Consider the following 15766-nt stretch of genomic DNA (forward strand, 5'->3'; position numbering starts at 1 on the left):
CACCTAATCTCCATCAGCAGCCCTAAGGGTACTAGGTGGGGTTCTTGGTAGGAATGTCCAGGAGGACAAAAGTGTGTCCTTGATGACATCAGCTGCAACCAAACCAAAAAAGAAGTGTTTGGTACACTATAACTTCCAGAAACTCTGAGAGACAGTTTCCTTCCAAGGAGGCGGTTTTGAACAAGAGGGAGTGAGGCAAGGACTGAGGACCACGCTGTGACAGATGCCACCTCCAAGTGTGTGATAGCTTTACATTTTTTATTTTTTATTAATAAAATGATGCATGTATTTCTCTCTCTGAAAGGGAGGCCTGCTCACATCCCCCTCTCATAATGCTCCTTGCAAAAAGCATAACGCACTGACCTATCTTTGCTGTAACCAGTCTCCTTACATCTCCAGAAACAGTTCTACATTGGCAGCAGGGCAGGTTCAAGGTCACATGTGCATTTCTGACAGCTGCTGGAAACCAAAGTTTCAACAGGCAGAGGTGACTTTTTAATCTTCTGTACTTCTGATCACAACATAATAATTGTATACCTGGTTAGCCTGGTGGCACGTTAAACTGTAAATAAAAGTTATGTCTGGTTATGACATTGTGACTACTGAGGTCACATAATTATACAGCCAAAGCATTTGGATATCATACCAGTGACAATTTGGTGGACAGTGCTCCAGCTATGACATGGCTGAAGTGTATTAGCTGTTTGGGCTGTCTGTCTCCACAACTGCCATGTGGGACAATGCCAAGCAAGCTACCTCTTTGAATCCCCTGAGGAAGGCCAGCACCTTCCTGTGAGGTTACATGAACCCTCTCTGGCAGATCTCCTTGGGACGGGTGCTTCCAGGCAATTCTGACATGATGAAGTCACACTCACACTGGGTTGCTGATCGCTGGAGACCATTTGAAGTCAGCAAACATGGGAAGGGGGCAGAGTTAGAGGAATACGAGGAGGGAGGTAGGGTGAGGGGTTCCACCATCTTGGTTTCAACTAGGCTCCCTACAACTTCCTGACCCCTCACTTGTTATAGATTGAGGTCTATGATTATGATGTCAGCAAAGGACACTTGTTACAGCAGCCTGGATTTGACTCCTGACAACATTCTAAATTTGGACAAATGAACTGTAGCAGTGTATGTTTATAAGGACAGGAAATCATGTCCTTTATTGGTTTATCTTTGTACTCTATAAGAAGAAGGATTGGAACACGGTTAGGGATCCAGTCTACCCCAAAGTCCTCTGCCATCAGGGTGAAGACATTATCTTCCAAGGCAGAGGCAAGATCTGCTCCCTAACCTTTCACAGGGAACATAGGGGCTAACACTGCTGTGGACCAAGGCCTCTCTGTTGCCTTTGCACTGGAACCAGGATCCTGCTCACTAGAGTTGAAGGTGCCAGACAACATTCCTGGAGAGTAAGGGCTGAACAGAGGACTAACCTTGCCCCAGAGCGGACCACCTATAAAGGTTCTTAGAAGTTCAGGGAGGGCTAATCTACCCTCATGGGCTACCTTCAAAACAGCAAGGTCTGATATATTTATCGCAGAGAAATGGTTAATACCCTAGGGAGACGGCCCTAATTCTATCAGACCTCTACACTTCTGTCCTTCTTGTAACCCGTGGAAGAATAGATGAAAAATCCAGCCTGGCCTATAACGATGCCATTGATATAGGAACAAGAGTAGGTGGGAGGTCTTATTGCTAACCTTTGGCAATAACCCTGACCAGGTGCAGGTGGGGCAACCTACTGTACATACGCAATGTGCCAGAGAGACCCCTGTGGTCTTGGAAGTATCAAGGTTGGCCTCTTCCTCGATGGGAGAGAAAGGGTTGGTTGCACATTTCATGCTCTATGGTCCATACAGGGGTCAACTGAATGTGCCTTCTCCCAAGGAAATGAACCCACTCTCTGAAGCACCTTAGAGAATCTGACTAATGGAGACCATGAAAATGGCAGTGGTGCACAGTATACATCAACTTAATATAAATAACATAACTACAGAGGAAGAGGGCTTAAAACGTCTAAGGCTCTTCGTCAGGGTTGGACTATCAGGTTGAGCATGACATTAAGGAGACAGCAGAACCTTTAGCGAATAACATATATTGGCCTTCTCTTCACAGATCTTATCCTCAGACAGGTGTTATTTTGCAAGGTCCTCTAGAGTCCTATAGAGAGTTCCTCCTGGGAACAGGAGTCCTTGTTTCCAAAGGGGGAGTTTCTCCCTGTGAGGATCCACTTGCCTCTGCCCCCAGGTAGGGTATTGTGGAGCGGGCTCACCTCCCTAGCCTCACAGGAGGGCTCCCTGTTGGTGAGAAGGGACGAATTCCCATGACTCGGCACAGTACCTAGGGTTGAGCTACTTGCTTGGTGTGAGAGGAGGTGAGGCCACTGTTACCACGACCCAAGTCCATAGATGAGTTTGCCTGCCTGCGGCCTCTACATGTCCCCACTATCAACTGGGATATTGTAAATTGGGTATAACTATGACACAAAGCCTCCACCCATGTCTACAATTCATCAGGCACACATGGGAACTGTTGGTCAAACTGCAGGGACGTTGGTATAATAAAATCACACACTTCACAATAATTGGTGGCCAAGCAAGCTTTTGATGAAGTAACACAGCTTCATTATTTCTCCCCATTTTAAGGGGAGATTCATAAAAGCTGCATTTCAAGTTGGTCAAAACCTTACCTGGAAATAATTTCAATGCTGGTTTCATTTCCTTCTCTAACTAAAGTAAGCCCGCTGCCTTTGCATCACACTTCTGTTTCTTTTCTGATAGACTATCCCTTGTTGTTTCAGTTTAGTTTCCTCTAGATTTTCCATCGCTTTCTTTGCATTGTTTTGGAGCCTTTATGGGTCCCTTTCTCCAGACTAAATGATGGTACCCCTTTCTGGGCCCTACATGTATGCAACATAGGCTTCCCAGAACCTTGAGGGAGTATGCATCTCAAGTAAGTCCACACCCGTCAAATAGTCCACGTCAATGGTCACCTATTCCTCTGGGTTCCTTTTGCCCGAAGTTTCCCTCCAGATGCTCGCTACCAGTGGAAGTGATATTGTCACTCCCTCAATGGTGTTCAGTGGAATTATTGAAACTGTGCATGGCTAGGGCCATGCATGCGGTAGTTTTGTGGCCGAGACCCTGGGTATAGGGATTTGGCCCTGTGCATGCCCAGAACATGAGCCCACTGGCTAGGTGCAGGTGTGCAAACACTTTCCGCTTCAGCCCCTGCAGTTCCCTACCAGTGGTTGGTGTAACACATTCAGCTATGGCCCATCTCTGGGTTCAGTCAACTCACTTTGATTATAATTAAGTAGTCCAACCCAGCCCTGCTCCTACATGATTACGTGTATCCATGTGTCGGTGTGCCTGTTCCTGTAACGCCCAACAAAAGAGCCAAGAAAAACAACTAAGTGCGTCTTCATCATAGGCTCCTTCCTTTCTTCCCAGGAGATAAACGACATGTATCCCTTTCGACTAGTTTGAACTAGTCTCTCAGCAGTCCCTATGGAATATGAGTGAATGCTTCAGTCACTTGAATTTTCCATCACTGCCCTATCTGTATAATAGTGTCTATGCTAAGTCTACAGCAATAAACCCATTCACAGACCAGAGTGATGGACCATAGAGCGAAAGCTGTGGAAGCCATATTTATTAAGCAGTTGCCTTTGAGAGCTATCATTTCCATAAACATCAAAACATCTTATTTAAACAATTTAGAATACTTGTGAATCCTGCCCAACAAATAGGTTCATGGTAAATACTCTGCCTTCTGTTGACAATGATGCATGGAAACGAATAGCAATAGCACAGGTACAGATTTGAGTAACAAGCTAATGAAATGCAACTTCTAGTAACTTCCACTTTAGTGCAAGATTAAAGTCTAGACGGATTAGCCATATTGATTAATTTTTACTCAATCTCCAGACCTGGGCATTATTAAAAGACTTTGAGGTCATTTTAGGATCAGACAGTGATCGTAGACCATTAGTGTTAGCCATGCATATTTATTCACCCAATAAATTAGGTAATATGACTACAATTAATAATGTTCGGATGCAGGCTACAGAGCACGCTAGGAGTACTGTACAATGGCTAGAGTCTGACAAGGGAAGGATTCTGTCCCCATAATTGCAGAATGTGTTAGTCCCTGTGGGAAAAGTACTCTTGGAAATGTCTGCAGCCTATAGATGGATATTTGACAATCACATTGAAAATATTAATACATTCTAACCCTTGATTAACGAACCATACAAGACAGTCAAGAAGGCAATATTAGGAGTATGTGGTTTGATAATGATTATAAGATTGCAAAGCAACACCTGCTACATTGTGCTAAAAAGGTTGAGGACATCGATAGAGAAGAGCTGCGGCCAGCTACGGCACTCTATAACAGCATGTTTCTCAATAAGAAGAGAGACTATGGTGAAAGGGTATAGGAGAAATCCTCAGAGCAATAAATAATAAAGATAATACAAGGTTCTGGACACCATCATCCTCGGCAAAGGCAGGGGAAGCGAATAACATTCAGGGTTGCACTCCCGCAAACAAATGGTATGATCACTTTAAGGATTTGCATAGCGAAAAGAGAATTTATGATGCATCCTATCAAATGAGCCTATTACTGGAAGAACTACTGCATGATCCTCTGGTTTTTTACAATGAAAGAGGTCATGGAAGCTATTGAGGTGCAATTAAGAGGGCTTCTGGCCCTGACAGAATCCCTCTGGAACTCTACAAGGATGAGCAGATGATCTGGGCGCAGTGCCTGTTATAGCATTGCACACGGCACCCAAATCCTGGACACCTGCTGAGATCAAACCACCATGCAAGAAGGGTGGGCGTAAGATTCCATCCAACAACCACCCAATCTCATTGTTGGATTCCTTAGGGAACGTTTTTGCCAGGGCCGTGCTTGGCCACCAAAATTTCCTGGTGGACAATGATAATCTTATTAATCACCTGCAAGCTGGATTTAGGCTGGGCGCAGGCACTATCAACCATTGCTTTAGATTATATTTGTTGATAAAATAATTCGTATTGCTTAGAAAAATGAATGTTTATGTCATACTTATCAACCTATGGACTGCTTTCAACAGTGTGCCACCTGTGAAACTGTGGGAATCTTTGCAGGGACTGGGAATACCTCAAAGCTTGCTATCAGCTTTGCTTCTGTTATATACAGACAATACCGCAGTGGTAAAACAGGGGTTTGGAGGAGAACAAACATCGCCACGTGTTGTACAAAAAGGAGCACGCCAGGGATGTGTGTTGACACCAACGCTATTCTGCCTCTTTATAAATGGAATAGTCGGGAATTTACTGTTGACCTCCTACTGATGCTGCAACCATGTGTCTGGACAAATACGGACTACCTTTGTTTACCGACAATGCTATTCTCGTATCATTACCGCCAAGTGGGCCAGAAAACAGTTTAACAGTTTGTAATGACAAAGGACTTAAAATTGATTATGACAAAACAAAATCCATTGTTTTTACAAAAAAGAGAATTCAAAAGCGCAGTCTTTTGTTAAAGGTAGACTAGATTAACATGAAGCAAGTGAAACAATATGATTATTTGGGCACAAGCTTCTCAACTGTGGGGAAATGCTTTCTTAAGAGGATTCTTGGTCTTCCAAATAGTTGTCCAATAATCCCCCGTATGAGAAGCTACATTTGTGATACTTTGCCCATATCGGTGCCCTTAAACTGGTCAAGTACAGAGAAGCTTTGATATGGGTCTAGAAGGTGGATCCTCAACACACTGGTGTTTAAGAACCCATTAGAAACTAATCTCTCTTCTAAATTAATTGTAACAAGTAATGTCCATGCTGAAAAGAGAGGTCAGGATATTGTAGTCCACACGATGAAGTCTTTATTGGCTAAACAAATCACACAGAGGTGACGAGGCATACCTGTATATAATGAAACCCAAACTAGATTACACAATAAATAAATAAATGATGAAACCCAGACTCATGCATTCATTGTATGCCAAATTCACGTTTGGGATTTTACCCATGCCACATTGCATGAACAGATGGGACATGCACGTTTGTGGCAAATGCTTGCATAGTGAACATGTAACCGAAACAGTGGAACATTTTATACTTATGGATCCATTGTATCTGCACCTGAGCAGTTATATTTGAACAAAGCTTTGTTCTCTATGGTGCAAGATCTGTATCAGAAGCAATAAGATTGTGTAACAGAACAGATGACAAAACAAATGTTTATGCAGTTGCCAAATATTTGTGTAGTGTGGCTCGAGAGGCTGAACTTTCTTAAAAATGATATAACCATCTTGCATCCACCTGCAGCTCTTATATGCTGCTCTCATTATTATATGGTACTATAGATGACTATTGATGGCTGGTCTTCCACAGGATCAAATGAAAGCTTTTACGTGTATGTTATGCATTGCTTGTATATGTTAACCTTTTGTATGACTAATGATTTTATATCGATAAAAGGCTAATGAATGAAAATTAATTAAAGTCTAGCAGCAGCCAAGATAACACATGCTCATTCACTCGTGCAGCAAACCTTCCTTCAATGAGCTGCTCGGACCCTGTGCTGGGTCGCGTTTTAGAAGTCCCTAGTCATGGCTAGATGAAGTATTGACAAAAAAAGAAAGGGGAATGAACAGCACATTAAAGAATACACACCGTACGTGAAAGAATGGCCATTAAACATGCTTCGATTGCCGCCTGAGCGCACCCACCTTTTAAGACTGTGAACAAGTGGGCCGGACATGCAGTGTGGGCCCGTGGTCTCGCTCATTCCATATGCCTCATACAGAGTGATGTTCAGACCCAAGAAGAATTCCAGCGTCTCTGGGCTGATGGGGGCGGCCCCAGAAAAGTGCTTTTCACAGCACCCGAAGCCTAAAGCATTGCGGATCTTGCAAAGCACTAAATAATCCGCCATGGTGGGTAGGAAAGACTTCATATCACCCCTGCAAGGAAAGAAAACAGCCAAGATGAACACGAGGCAATTTGTTACGTTGGGTTCCTGGCCAAGCATGACACTGACACCAGTGTAGGAACAGGAAACAGCTTTACTAAGTCCCAGCTCCTGGTACAGGGATACATTTAGCCCACATCAGGTAAGTAACTCGGACAGACATCCACCGGCATCCTCACTCTCTCAACCCACCTTCTCAACTGAAATTCCCAGAACCGTTCAGAACAAAACATTCTTCCACACAGCATTCTATAGTGTTCCATTTATACAGGGCAGGGTGCACGGAAAGACAAGACATAACATATCTTCCCCCTTAACAAAACAAGACGCCTCCAAGAAGCAAGAGACATATATGCACGCCAACCCAACACAGGAACATCCCTCAACTTCTCAAACAAAACCTTCCAACAACACACCCACACAAAACCTCAGAACCGTCTCACCCAGAGGGACAATGAACATCATAAAATGCCACCAACATTCCTCTACCACACAGGGATAGACACCAACCACTGAACAAAGGATACCACAACAAAACCACTCAACAACTTAATTTTTCGAGCCCCAAACGACAACTGAGGCGAAAACCATGTCCCGGAAGGCACGGAGAGCGCATCTCCCAAAACACACACGTGGAGAGCGGATCTCTCAACACACCGTAATCCACACACTCATCCATTCCCAACACAAAGTATACCACACACTCATCATACGTTACGAAGCTCAGCCCCCAAATACAACAATGACCATCCCAATTGCAACCCTCTGGCTGCCCTCCATAACACGTGCACCAATCCAACACGGCAGGGTACTCCAAGTAACCTAGTTAACTGAACATCCCACTGGAAGAGCACTGCAAGTACTTTGGGTGCGACACCCCACATTCAACAACTTCAGCAACTCCAATTCAGAAGGCCAAGCACACACACAAACCAAATCATGACACTCGTACCAACCAATGCATAACAAATACTTCAAAACACTTTTCACAGTTCACTAAATACATGAGGAAAATTCTCTTACTCTCTTGCATGAGCATTTAAACTATGCATTTGAAATTCAATTTCCAATAAAATTTTCTTCAGTAAACATCACCCTGTAACCAAAAAGGGCTAACAAAATATGGATCATAACTTGCACATTGCCATACTAACTTAGGAAGTCCATGTCCTGACTAACTTTAACTAATTTAAAAATGTACAGTCCAACCTGAAAAGGAAAGCATTAAAACATGTGTATCATTTTTTGGGGAGGACCCCCAGGTATGCCAGAGGGACACTGAAAGTCTGCGGACTTGGAGGGCCCAACTCCCTCCCCTGGATACACAGAGGACTCAGTCAACAGCAAGTTCAAACTGTGGTTTATTACAGGCAAATCCAACAGGGTCAGCACAGCAACAGCAAATATCCATGCACATGTCTCTCTTCCTCGGCTTGCAGGCTGGTCGTCAGCGCTACGTCACAACTTCGGCCCTTCTCCAGAAAACCTATTGGGCCAAGAGATTGGATACTGAGTATTCTACCACTTATAGCGGAGATTATAGATGTTATTCTACTGGTCCTCACATGTCAGGTGACTGGCCTGCTCCACCCCTAAGTTACTAACTATAAAATTGTTGCAGTGTTGGGAATTTACCATTGGTTCTTGCCCGTGGCTACCCACCCCTAGGGTACTAAACTGTGATTGGCTAGAAATGACATCCCCAGGCCTGGGATTCGCAAAAGTTCTCAGCTCGCTGTGTACCTCTTCAAGGTAATAGGAATGGCCATGTGTCTGCATTGTAACTTGTGTGTACCGCCTTAGCTTATGAGAGTGCTCTCCTGATCAGCGCACCACTTGTCGCATATTGTTGCATACTTGTGTCTGGGAGCCTGAGACCAGCTCCCCTTTCCCACCGCTGATCGCTGTCCCTTGTCTGCTTTGGCTGCGTCACGTGTACAGAGACCACAAATTTGAACTGTGCAGCTCTGAATTACGAGGATCTAATAGTATTTTCTGCAGCTGGTCTCTTTGTAATCTGGGGATTGGAATGTGATCGTATCTCTTGACCATGGCTGCAGGTTATGTCTCACATGTCTTGCTCTCTGTCCATCCTGAGTCAGCTCAGCTTGTCTGTTGCTCAGATGCCTGGGGCCTGCTATAATTTTCCTAACCCATATAATGCGGTTTATACAGTTTCCATAGGTTAGTCTCACTTGGCTCTGTCAGGTCCCATACATGCTCCCGCAGTTCCATAGGATTAGTCATGTTTAAGCATCTTCAAGCCCTGCTCAGGATCTCTTGTCATGCGGTTTATGCATTGCTGCGTTTGGTTAATGGAAAAATAAAAGCAATGACAGTGTGTATATGCATCTGTCCTCTAACTATAGAACTGTGCGCTCATGTTCTTCGTGTATTTGAGTGCGTTTTTATGTCCTGAAGTGCGGATGGCACGTGCGCTTCATGTCTAACGCTGCTATGTTGTGGTGTCTCTAACGATGTCAGCAACATGGTTTTGTGGTGTTCAGCCCAAGCTGTCCATACAGTTGTCTTTAATCATCGCCTGTGGCTCTTCATCCACGCATGGAGAGATCTGTATGTATGTCCTTTGACTGATATGGCTGGCTGAGGGGATACCTCTCGACATTCTTATTAATCATGGGTCCATTGGGAATTTGTTTGAAATAGAATGGGTGACTGCAGTGCTTTCTGGCTTTCTTCCTTGTCATGAATTTAGTAGGAAGGGGAGTGGGCGGCAGGCTTCCCCATCCCTCTTCAGTCCCCCCTCTGGTTGACCTGTGGACCACATCCTTATATGACAGTCCCTTTGCTCTTGCCATATCTTCGTTATTCCTCCCAGGTGCCCATAGTAGTTTGTCTGATCATCAAATGACCAGTTCATGTAACAGCATACTCCTTTGGGGTTACACCATCCCACTTCCCTTCATAGTACTTTGCATCGAATGAGTTGTCCAGCTTCATTGCTCCGAGTGGGAATAGTTCAAATTGTGCAATCCTTTGCCCGATTTAGTTCCTTTCTGCCACAATCTCCTCCTTTGCTCCTCCTATGTTCACATCCATCAGAATCTTCATCCCGAAAGCTTCCTCCACTGTTTTCTTGCACTTTGCCATGCAGATTTTGATCCCACACATTGACATTGCTGCCAGCATTGAAGCGCCCATTATCACTTTTAGTCTATCTGACAGCCATGATGGCATCCATGACCATATAAACGCTATCCAGCTCTGGTTCTTTCCTGTCTCTCTTGCTTGTTCTTCCATTTTGGCATGCATCCATGCCAGCTGAGCCACTGCCCCTGATAGTGTTCAATTATCTTCATCATTGGTGTGTGTGAATGTGAATGCTGTGAGGAGGTCCAGAACATATCTATTCTGGACGCCACCACCTTATCGCTCTGAGCTCTTCCTTTATCCTGTTGAACCCATTCACAGTGGAATTGATTGTCACCATCAGCTCCCAGCGGGTGATCTGTAACAACTTCACATTTGTATGCCTCTACACAGATGGTATTATCGATGCAAAGAACATTTTTGTCCTGTTGAACAGCCTATGTTCCGCTAGAATTTTATCTAGTGCTTTTGAAAAGCAGCTTCTTCCTCTGTTTACTCTGCTCAGTTCAGCTGGCTTCTGTGCCTTCTTTGCTTGTGCCACTTAGATCAATCTCTTCTTTATTTTATTATTTTCCATTTTCGGGAACTCATAGAGCTTCACATCCTTCTTTGGCATGACCAACAAAGGCATGTTGATGTGTAACAACGAGCAAATCCCTCCCCAGTCAGGTGGCAGGTTCTCATATGCTTTCGAACCGCAAGCCCAGTAGTGATCCATCAACACTGCTTTCCCTACCTTCATAGCTGCATGTTGTTCAATGCTCTTGCATCCAAAACTTCAACTTCACTGTTGTTCTGGTAACACAGTGCTGGTTTCTTCAGAGGTATTATTGGCATTACCCCAGCTTCATTTTCCATCCATGTTAGTAATTTTGCACTCGCATCCCATTCCTTCAGGCACTTGTTGTTTTCTTCCTGTACCTTGTTCACTGGTGACTGTGCTAGTGTCAGTGCTTTGCTTCCCACCACTTCGTCCTTCCATCCATCTTCTGTGCACACTTGGCCATACACTACCATCTGTGGTCTCTCCCAGCAGTCTAGCTCTCCTCCTGTCTCCCTCACTCTTGTCCAGGGACACAGTAGTTCCTTGAGGGTGGTAGTCTTTGTTTCTCCTTTGTCAGGTCCATTGGTTATGTACAGTCTACCTTCATATAACTGCCAATAATTGTTTATCATGTCTAATGTCTTTATGTAATTATCTTCATACAGAAAAGTTGCTTTGGGCATCTTTCTCAGCGTGGCTGTCTTCCCTTGAAATCTTCCTTGAGTTGTCACCATTGATAGGTACATCAGGCACTGTGCTCTTGCTGCTGGAATTTGAGCTGCTATGAACATTCTGGAGGCACTCATGGCATAGGGGATTAAGGAACAGACATAATTGCTCTGCCCAGTAATTTCCTTGCCTACTTTTGTCATGTGTTTGTAGCACATGTTGTTAGACACTCATGTCTGTGTCAATACTGCACCTACCTCTCCTTATCTTATCAGCAGTGTTCTCCTGTCCACCTGACATGGTCGTTCCACCTGCTCGGGTTGGGTAATGTTAGTAGAGGGTACAGCGATAGCACTAGCAACACAAGTAACATTCCAAAATACGAATATAATGACACTGCTAGGAATAAGTAGGACCAACAGAACCATCAAACTTTTTATTATACCATTCATTTTTACTTACACTGCTAATCCATGCAGCTTGAAGATATGGTTGCCCGCCTGAAGTGCACAAAAAGAATGTGTTACTGTGTTAGTGGTGTAAGTACTTCTCAAGCCCCGCGGACCAGGTAATCACTGATGGCAAAGGCAAATGCTTCTTCCCACACCTTTCTCAGAGATGGGTCTCTCAGCATGGCAAACACTGGGAGTTCACTGGGCAAAAACTGTGGGTATGTTTGGGCCAAATACTCTATAAAGGCAAGATGATATACTCAGGGGATTGTGCTTGAAATCTGCTGGGTCCCCTTACAGTATGGACACCTTGGTTTGAGAAAGTATCTGTGTGATGGTCAGAGGGCAACATGGATATGAATAAACAGCAACAGTTACATCAGCTTTTGCGTAGATTGTGTGCGGAAAAGAAAAATAAAAAACAGATAGTGTTCCCTAATCTATGTCAAAAAGGAGTCCGGTCTCCACTTCTGCTGCTCATGAGTGCATGACCATTGGATGTCCTTCTCTCAATCGTGTAAGTTCAGAACACGTGTGTAGCTTTCCTAGGTGCTGAACGTTGGCCCTGTCGGTCACGGTGACCTGGTTGCCAGGTGAGGCCGCTGCTTTGTAGGAATTGACGTCCGCCAAGTGGTTCCAGACTAGCTTTCCTTCTAGTTTGAGAGCACGGTCTGCTACTTTCTCCATGACGTGTGGTCCTGTAAACCTGGGCACGTTCTAGCACTGCACAAAATTCCTGAGGAGGACGATGTCCCCCACTTTCACAGGGTTTTTAAATCCAGAGTCTTGTGATGCACTGTCGCAGTTGCTCTCTTCGCTGTCTTCTGGGCCTCCCTGGTGGTGTTTTATCTGGCCAGGGATAAAAGAGGCGCTAGTCCCCAAAGAAGTAATATAATCATTAATTTCCTGTCCTAACAGTTCTGCACTATTCTCACAATCCTTCAGTGCTCTTGTGGGAGGATCCAGGGGAAGATGCATGCGCCGTCCATTCACCACCTCATGGGGCATTAAATGGTGGTCGGACCCAGGCTTATTGTGCAATACAAACAAGGCAAGAGGTAAACAGTGCAGCCAGTTCTTTTTGGTGCTCTGCTGCGTCTTTGCTATGCACTCTTTCAGGAGCCCATTCAGGCATTCACATACCCCATTTTCTTGCAGGTGGTACGCACAGGCGAACTTGTGTTGAATGCCCAACAAGGTTGTAATGTGCTGGAACATTTCATTGGCCCCATCCTCTCTTACTAGGAATTTGGCCGCTCTAAGGGCGTCAGCATGTGAACAAGGTACAGCCTGAATCCGCCAGGAGAATGGGCAGACAACCTCTACCATGTAGTGGTATCCTTGGCAAACTTGGATCATGTCTACGTAATCCACATGTAAATGCTGGAATGGGCCTACTGGCCTCATTAGGGCTCCTCTCACAACTCTCAGAGTATGCCCTGCTGTGAACTGCTGACGAACTAAACAATTGCTCACAAACTCAGCGATGTGTTCCACCAAATTGGGACAGAACCATGTTTCCCCAATGCATGTAGCAATGACCTCCTTCCCTGTGTGTGTTGGATAGTGCAACTGGGTCAATGCAGTGTTCAATAACGCTAGTGGCATCACCACTTTGTTATCCCTGTGTTATCCTGCCACCATAGGGCATCTATGGGAGACATTGTGCATCCCCTCCATGTCCACAGTTTCTTTTCGTCCCTGGGTGCAGCTCCTTGCAGCTCCATGATTTGCACTTCTGGCAATACATTGTACCCCTCCTTTAGTACCATAGTTCTGGTACACTCCCTTGCATTTGGAGATCCTCCTAGTTTCCATGGTTCCCCAAAATTTGCAGCACATTTTGTCTCAAGGTCTGCTGCTTCGTTCCCCCTTGAGATGGGATCTTCCCCTTTAGTGTGAGCTTAGCATTTCACTATTGCTACCTGTGTTGGATAAGCAATTACTTCAACCAATCTGCCCAATAAAAGCGCATGTTGTACTGGAGTTCCGTCTGCTCTTCTGGACCCACACCTGAGCCATCGTGACAGTCCAGAGTGTACTGCTCAGTCAGAATAAATTGTCACTTCCTTCTCTATGCTGTGTTTCAGTGCTAGTATTGGGGCCACGAATTCTGCTGCTTGTGCTGAGTAATGGGATGGTAGTAACGCACCGGTTACTACTTCACTTGTCCCATCCTCCTCCATTCTTACTACTTCAGTCCCAGTAGGCCTGACCCCATCTGTCTGGTCAATAGTTGATGACCCGTCAATGTAGAGCACGTCTTCCCACTCAAGTGCATCCTCCTCTACCATGCAAGTATCACTGAACATCTCTATGTTTGCTGTACAGTCGTGTGCATAGTCTCCTACCTGTAAGACGTCTGCTAGGAATGTTGCTTGGTTGACAATCCTGCATCTCATTATCTTCAGGCCTACATTCAATAGTATCACCTCATACCCTGATGCTCTTTGTGTCGTCAGAGGGCTATTTGGTTTGTGCAGTATAGCAAAGAGGGTGTGATCCACATAAAGAGTGTGGTGCACCCCATGTCCAGTCAAAGGATCTAAATCAAAAGGATTGAATACAATAGGGTTGAGTCAATAGGACCGACCAAAAAAGGTTGAATGCCTTTTTTTAAATGTATATGTTTTTGGGGTTTCCATATAGGAAAAAAAAGTGGTTTTTACACCAAAAACAGGGGTTGGGGGGGTACCCCCCCAAAAAAAGAAAATAAATTCAACCTTTTTGTTTTCGGTCCTTTTGACTCGACCCTATTGCATTTCGATCCTTTTGATTCGATCCTTTGACCTATAACCAGTGCACCCCATGGTTATTGCTGCTGACTTCTCCACTGCGCAAATGGGCCTTTTGCCAAAGCTTGTTCGCACTGATAGTGTCCTCTCATTACTGGGTCGAGTTGCCCACTGTAGTAAGCTACTGGCTTGTGTCCCATGGTTGTCTTTTGTGTCAGTACTGCCTGCATCACTACACCGTCAGTGTGCGAGAACAGGAAAAATTCCTTTTTTGCAGTCTGGGATTCCTAGCACTGGTGCTTCATCTCTGCAGTCCATGTCAGTGTCTTGTCCCCTTTCTGTGTTTCTTTCAGTGCGGCCAACAGTGGCCTCATGTATGTGCTGTAGTCAAAGACTCATGCTCTGCAGTAGTTGCATAGCCCCAACAACTGTTGCATTTCCCTCACTGTTGTGAACTTAGGTGTCCTGCATATTGTCTCTGCTCTTTCTTGGGTGATCATCTGTCCAATTTATAGCACCTATTTCTGACAATACTGTAACTTGGCTTTGTCCACCATGTATCCCTTGTCCACTAGCACAGTCAGCATGTGTGCCAAGTCCCTCCTACACTGGTCTTTTGTCGTGCTGCATATCAAAATGTGATCCACATACTGCAAAATTGCGCTCTCCATCTGTGTGTTGCTTAAGTCTACCTGTATCACTCTATTAAAGATAGAGGGTCACTCGCAGTACCCTTGTGGTAAACAAGTAGGTTTCCACTTCTGGTTTCTATACATAAAGCTGGTCAAGTCTTGTTAGTCTGGATGTAGAGGTACGGAGAAGAACGCATTCTTCAAATCAATGACCGTGAAGCAGGCAGCTTCTGCTGGAATGCTGCACAAAATTGTCACTGGATTTGCAACTAAAGGATATTTTGCTTCTACAATGTGGTTAAGAGGCCTTAAATCCTATATGAAATGCCATGACCCCCCCCTCCCTTTGCCTTCCTCCATGGGTACACCGCTGTATTGCATGGTGAATCTGATGGTACAAGGATGCCTCTCTCAATCAGGGATGTGATTGTCTCATAAATGACCTCATCTGCTTCTTTAGATAGGGGATGCTGCTTCACTCTTGGTAAGATTGCTCCTGGCTTCAGCTTGATCTTCATTCCCCTATGCTCTTTGTATGACCCACGTGATAGGGCCTTGTGGTTCATAGGGTGCGGGTGCTGGGTACCTTGGCTATGTCCTCCTCTCAGAATGGGGGTGTGCCTCCAGAGCCTTCGCCATACTCTGTGGTACT

General features: G+C 44.9%; 1 protein-coding gene across 3 annotated transcripts in view; it reads right to left on the reverse strand.

Annotated features, from left to right (window-relative positions):
- Window positions 1–15766, reverse strand: part of ACSBG1 (acyl-CoA synthetase bubblegum family member 1) — a 1203629-nt gene that overhangs the window by 182965 nt on the left and 1004898 nt on the right. For all 3 annotated transcript variants that reach the window (XM_069624414.1, XM_069624415.1, XM_069624413.1), the window contains one exon: window positions 6730–6963. In XM_069624414.1, the coding sequence (XP_069480515.1) occupies window positions 6730–6963 (234 nt within the window). The remainder of the gene's footprint in view (window positions 1–6729; window positions 6964–15766) is intronic.

Source organism: Ambystoma mexicanum, chromosome 11 (assembly GCF_040938575.1).
Source record: "Ambystoma mexicanum isolate Mex_15411 chromosome 11, UKY_AmexF1_1, whole genome shotgun sequence".
Taxonomy (NCBI): Eukaryota; Metazoa; Chordata; class Amphibia; order Caudata; family Ambystomatidae; genus Ambystoma; species Ambystoma mexicanum.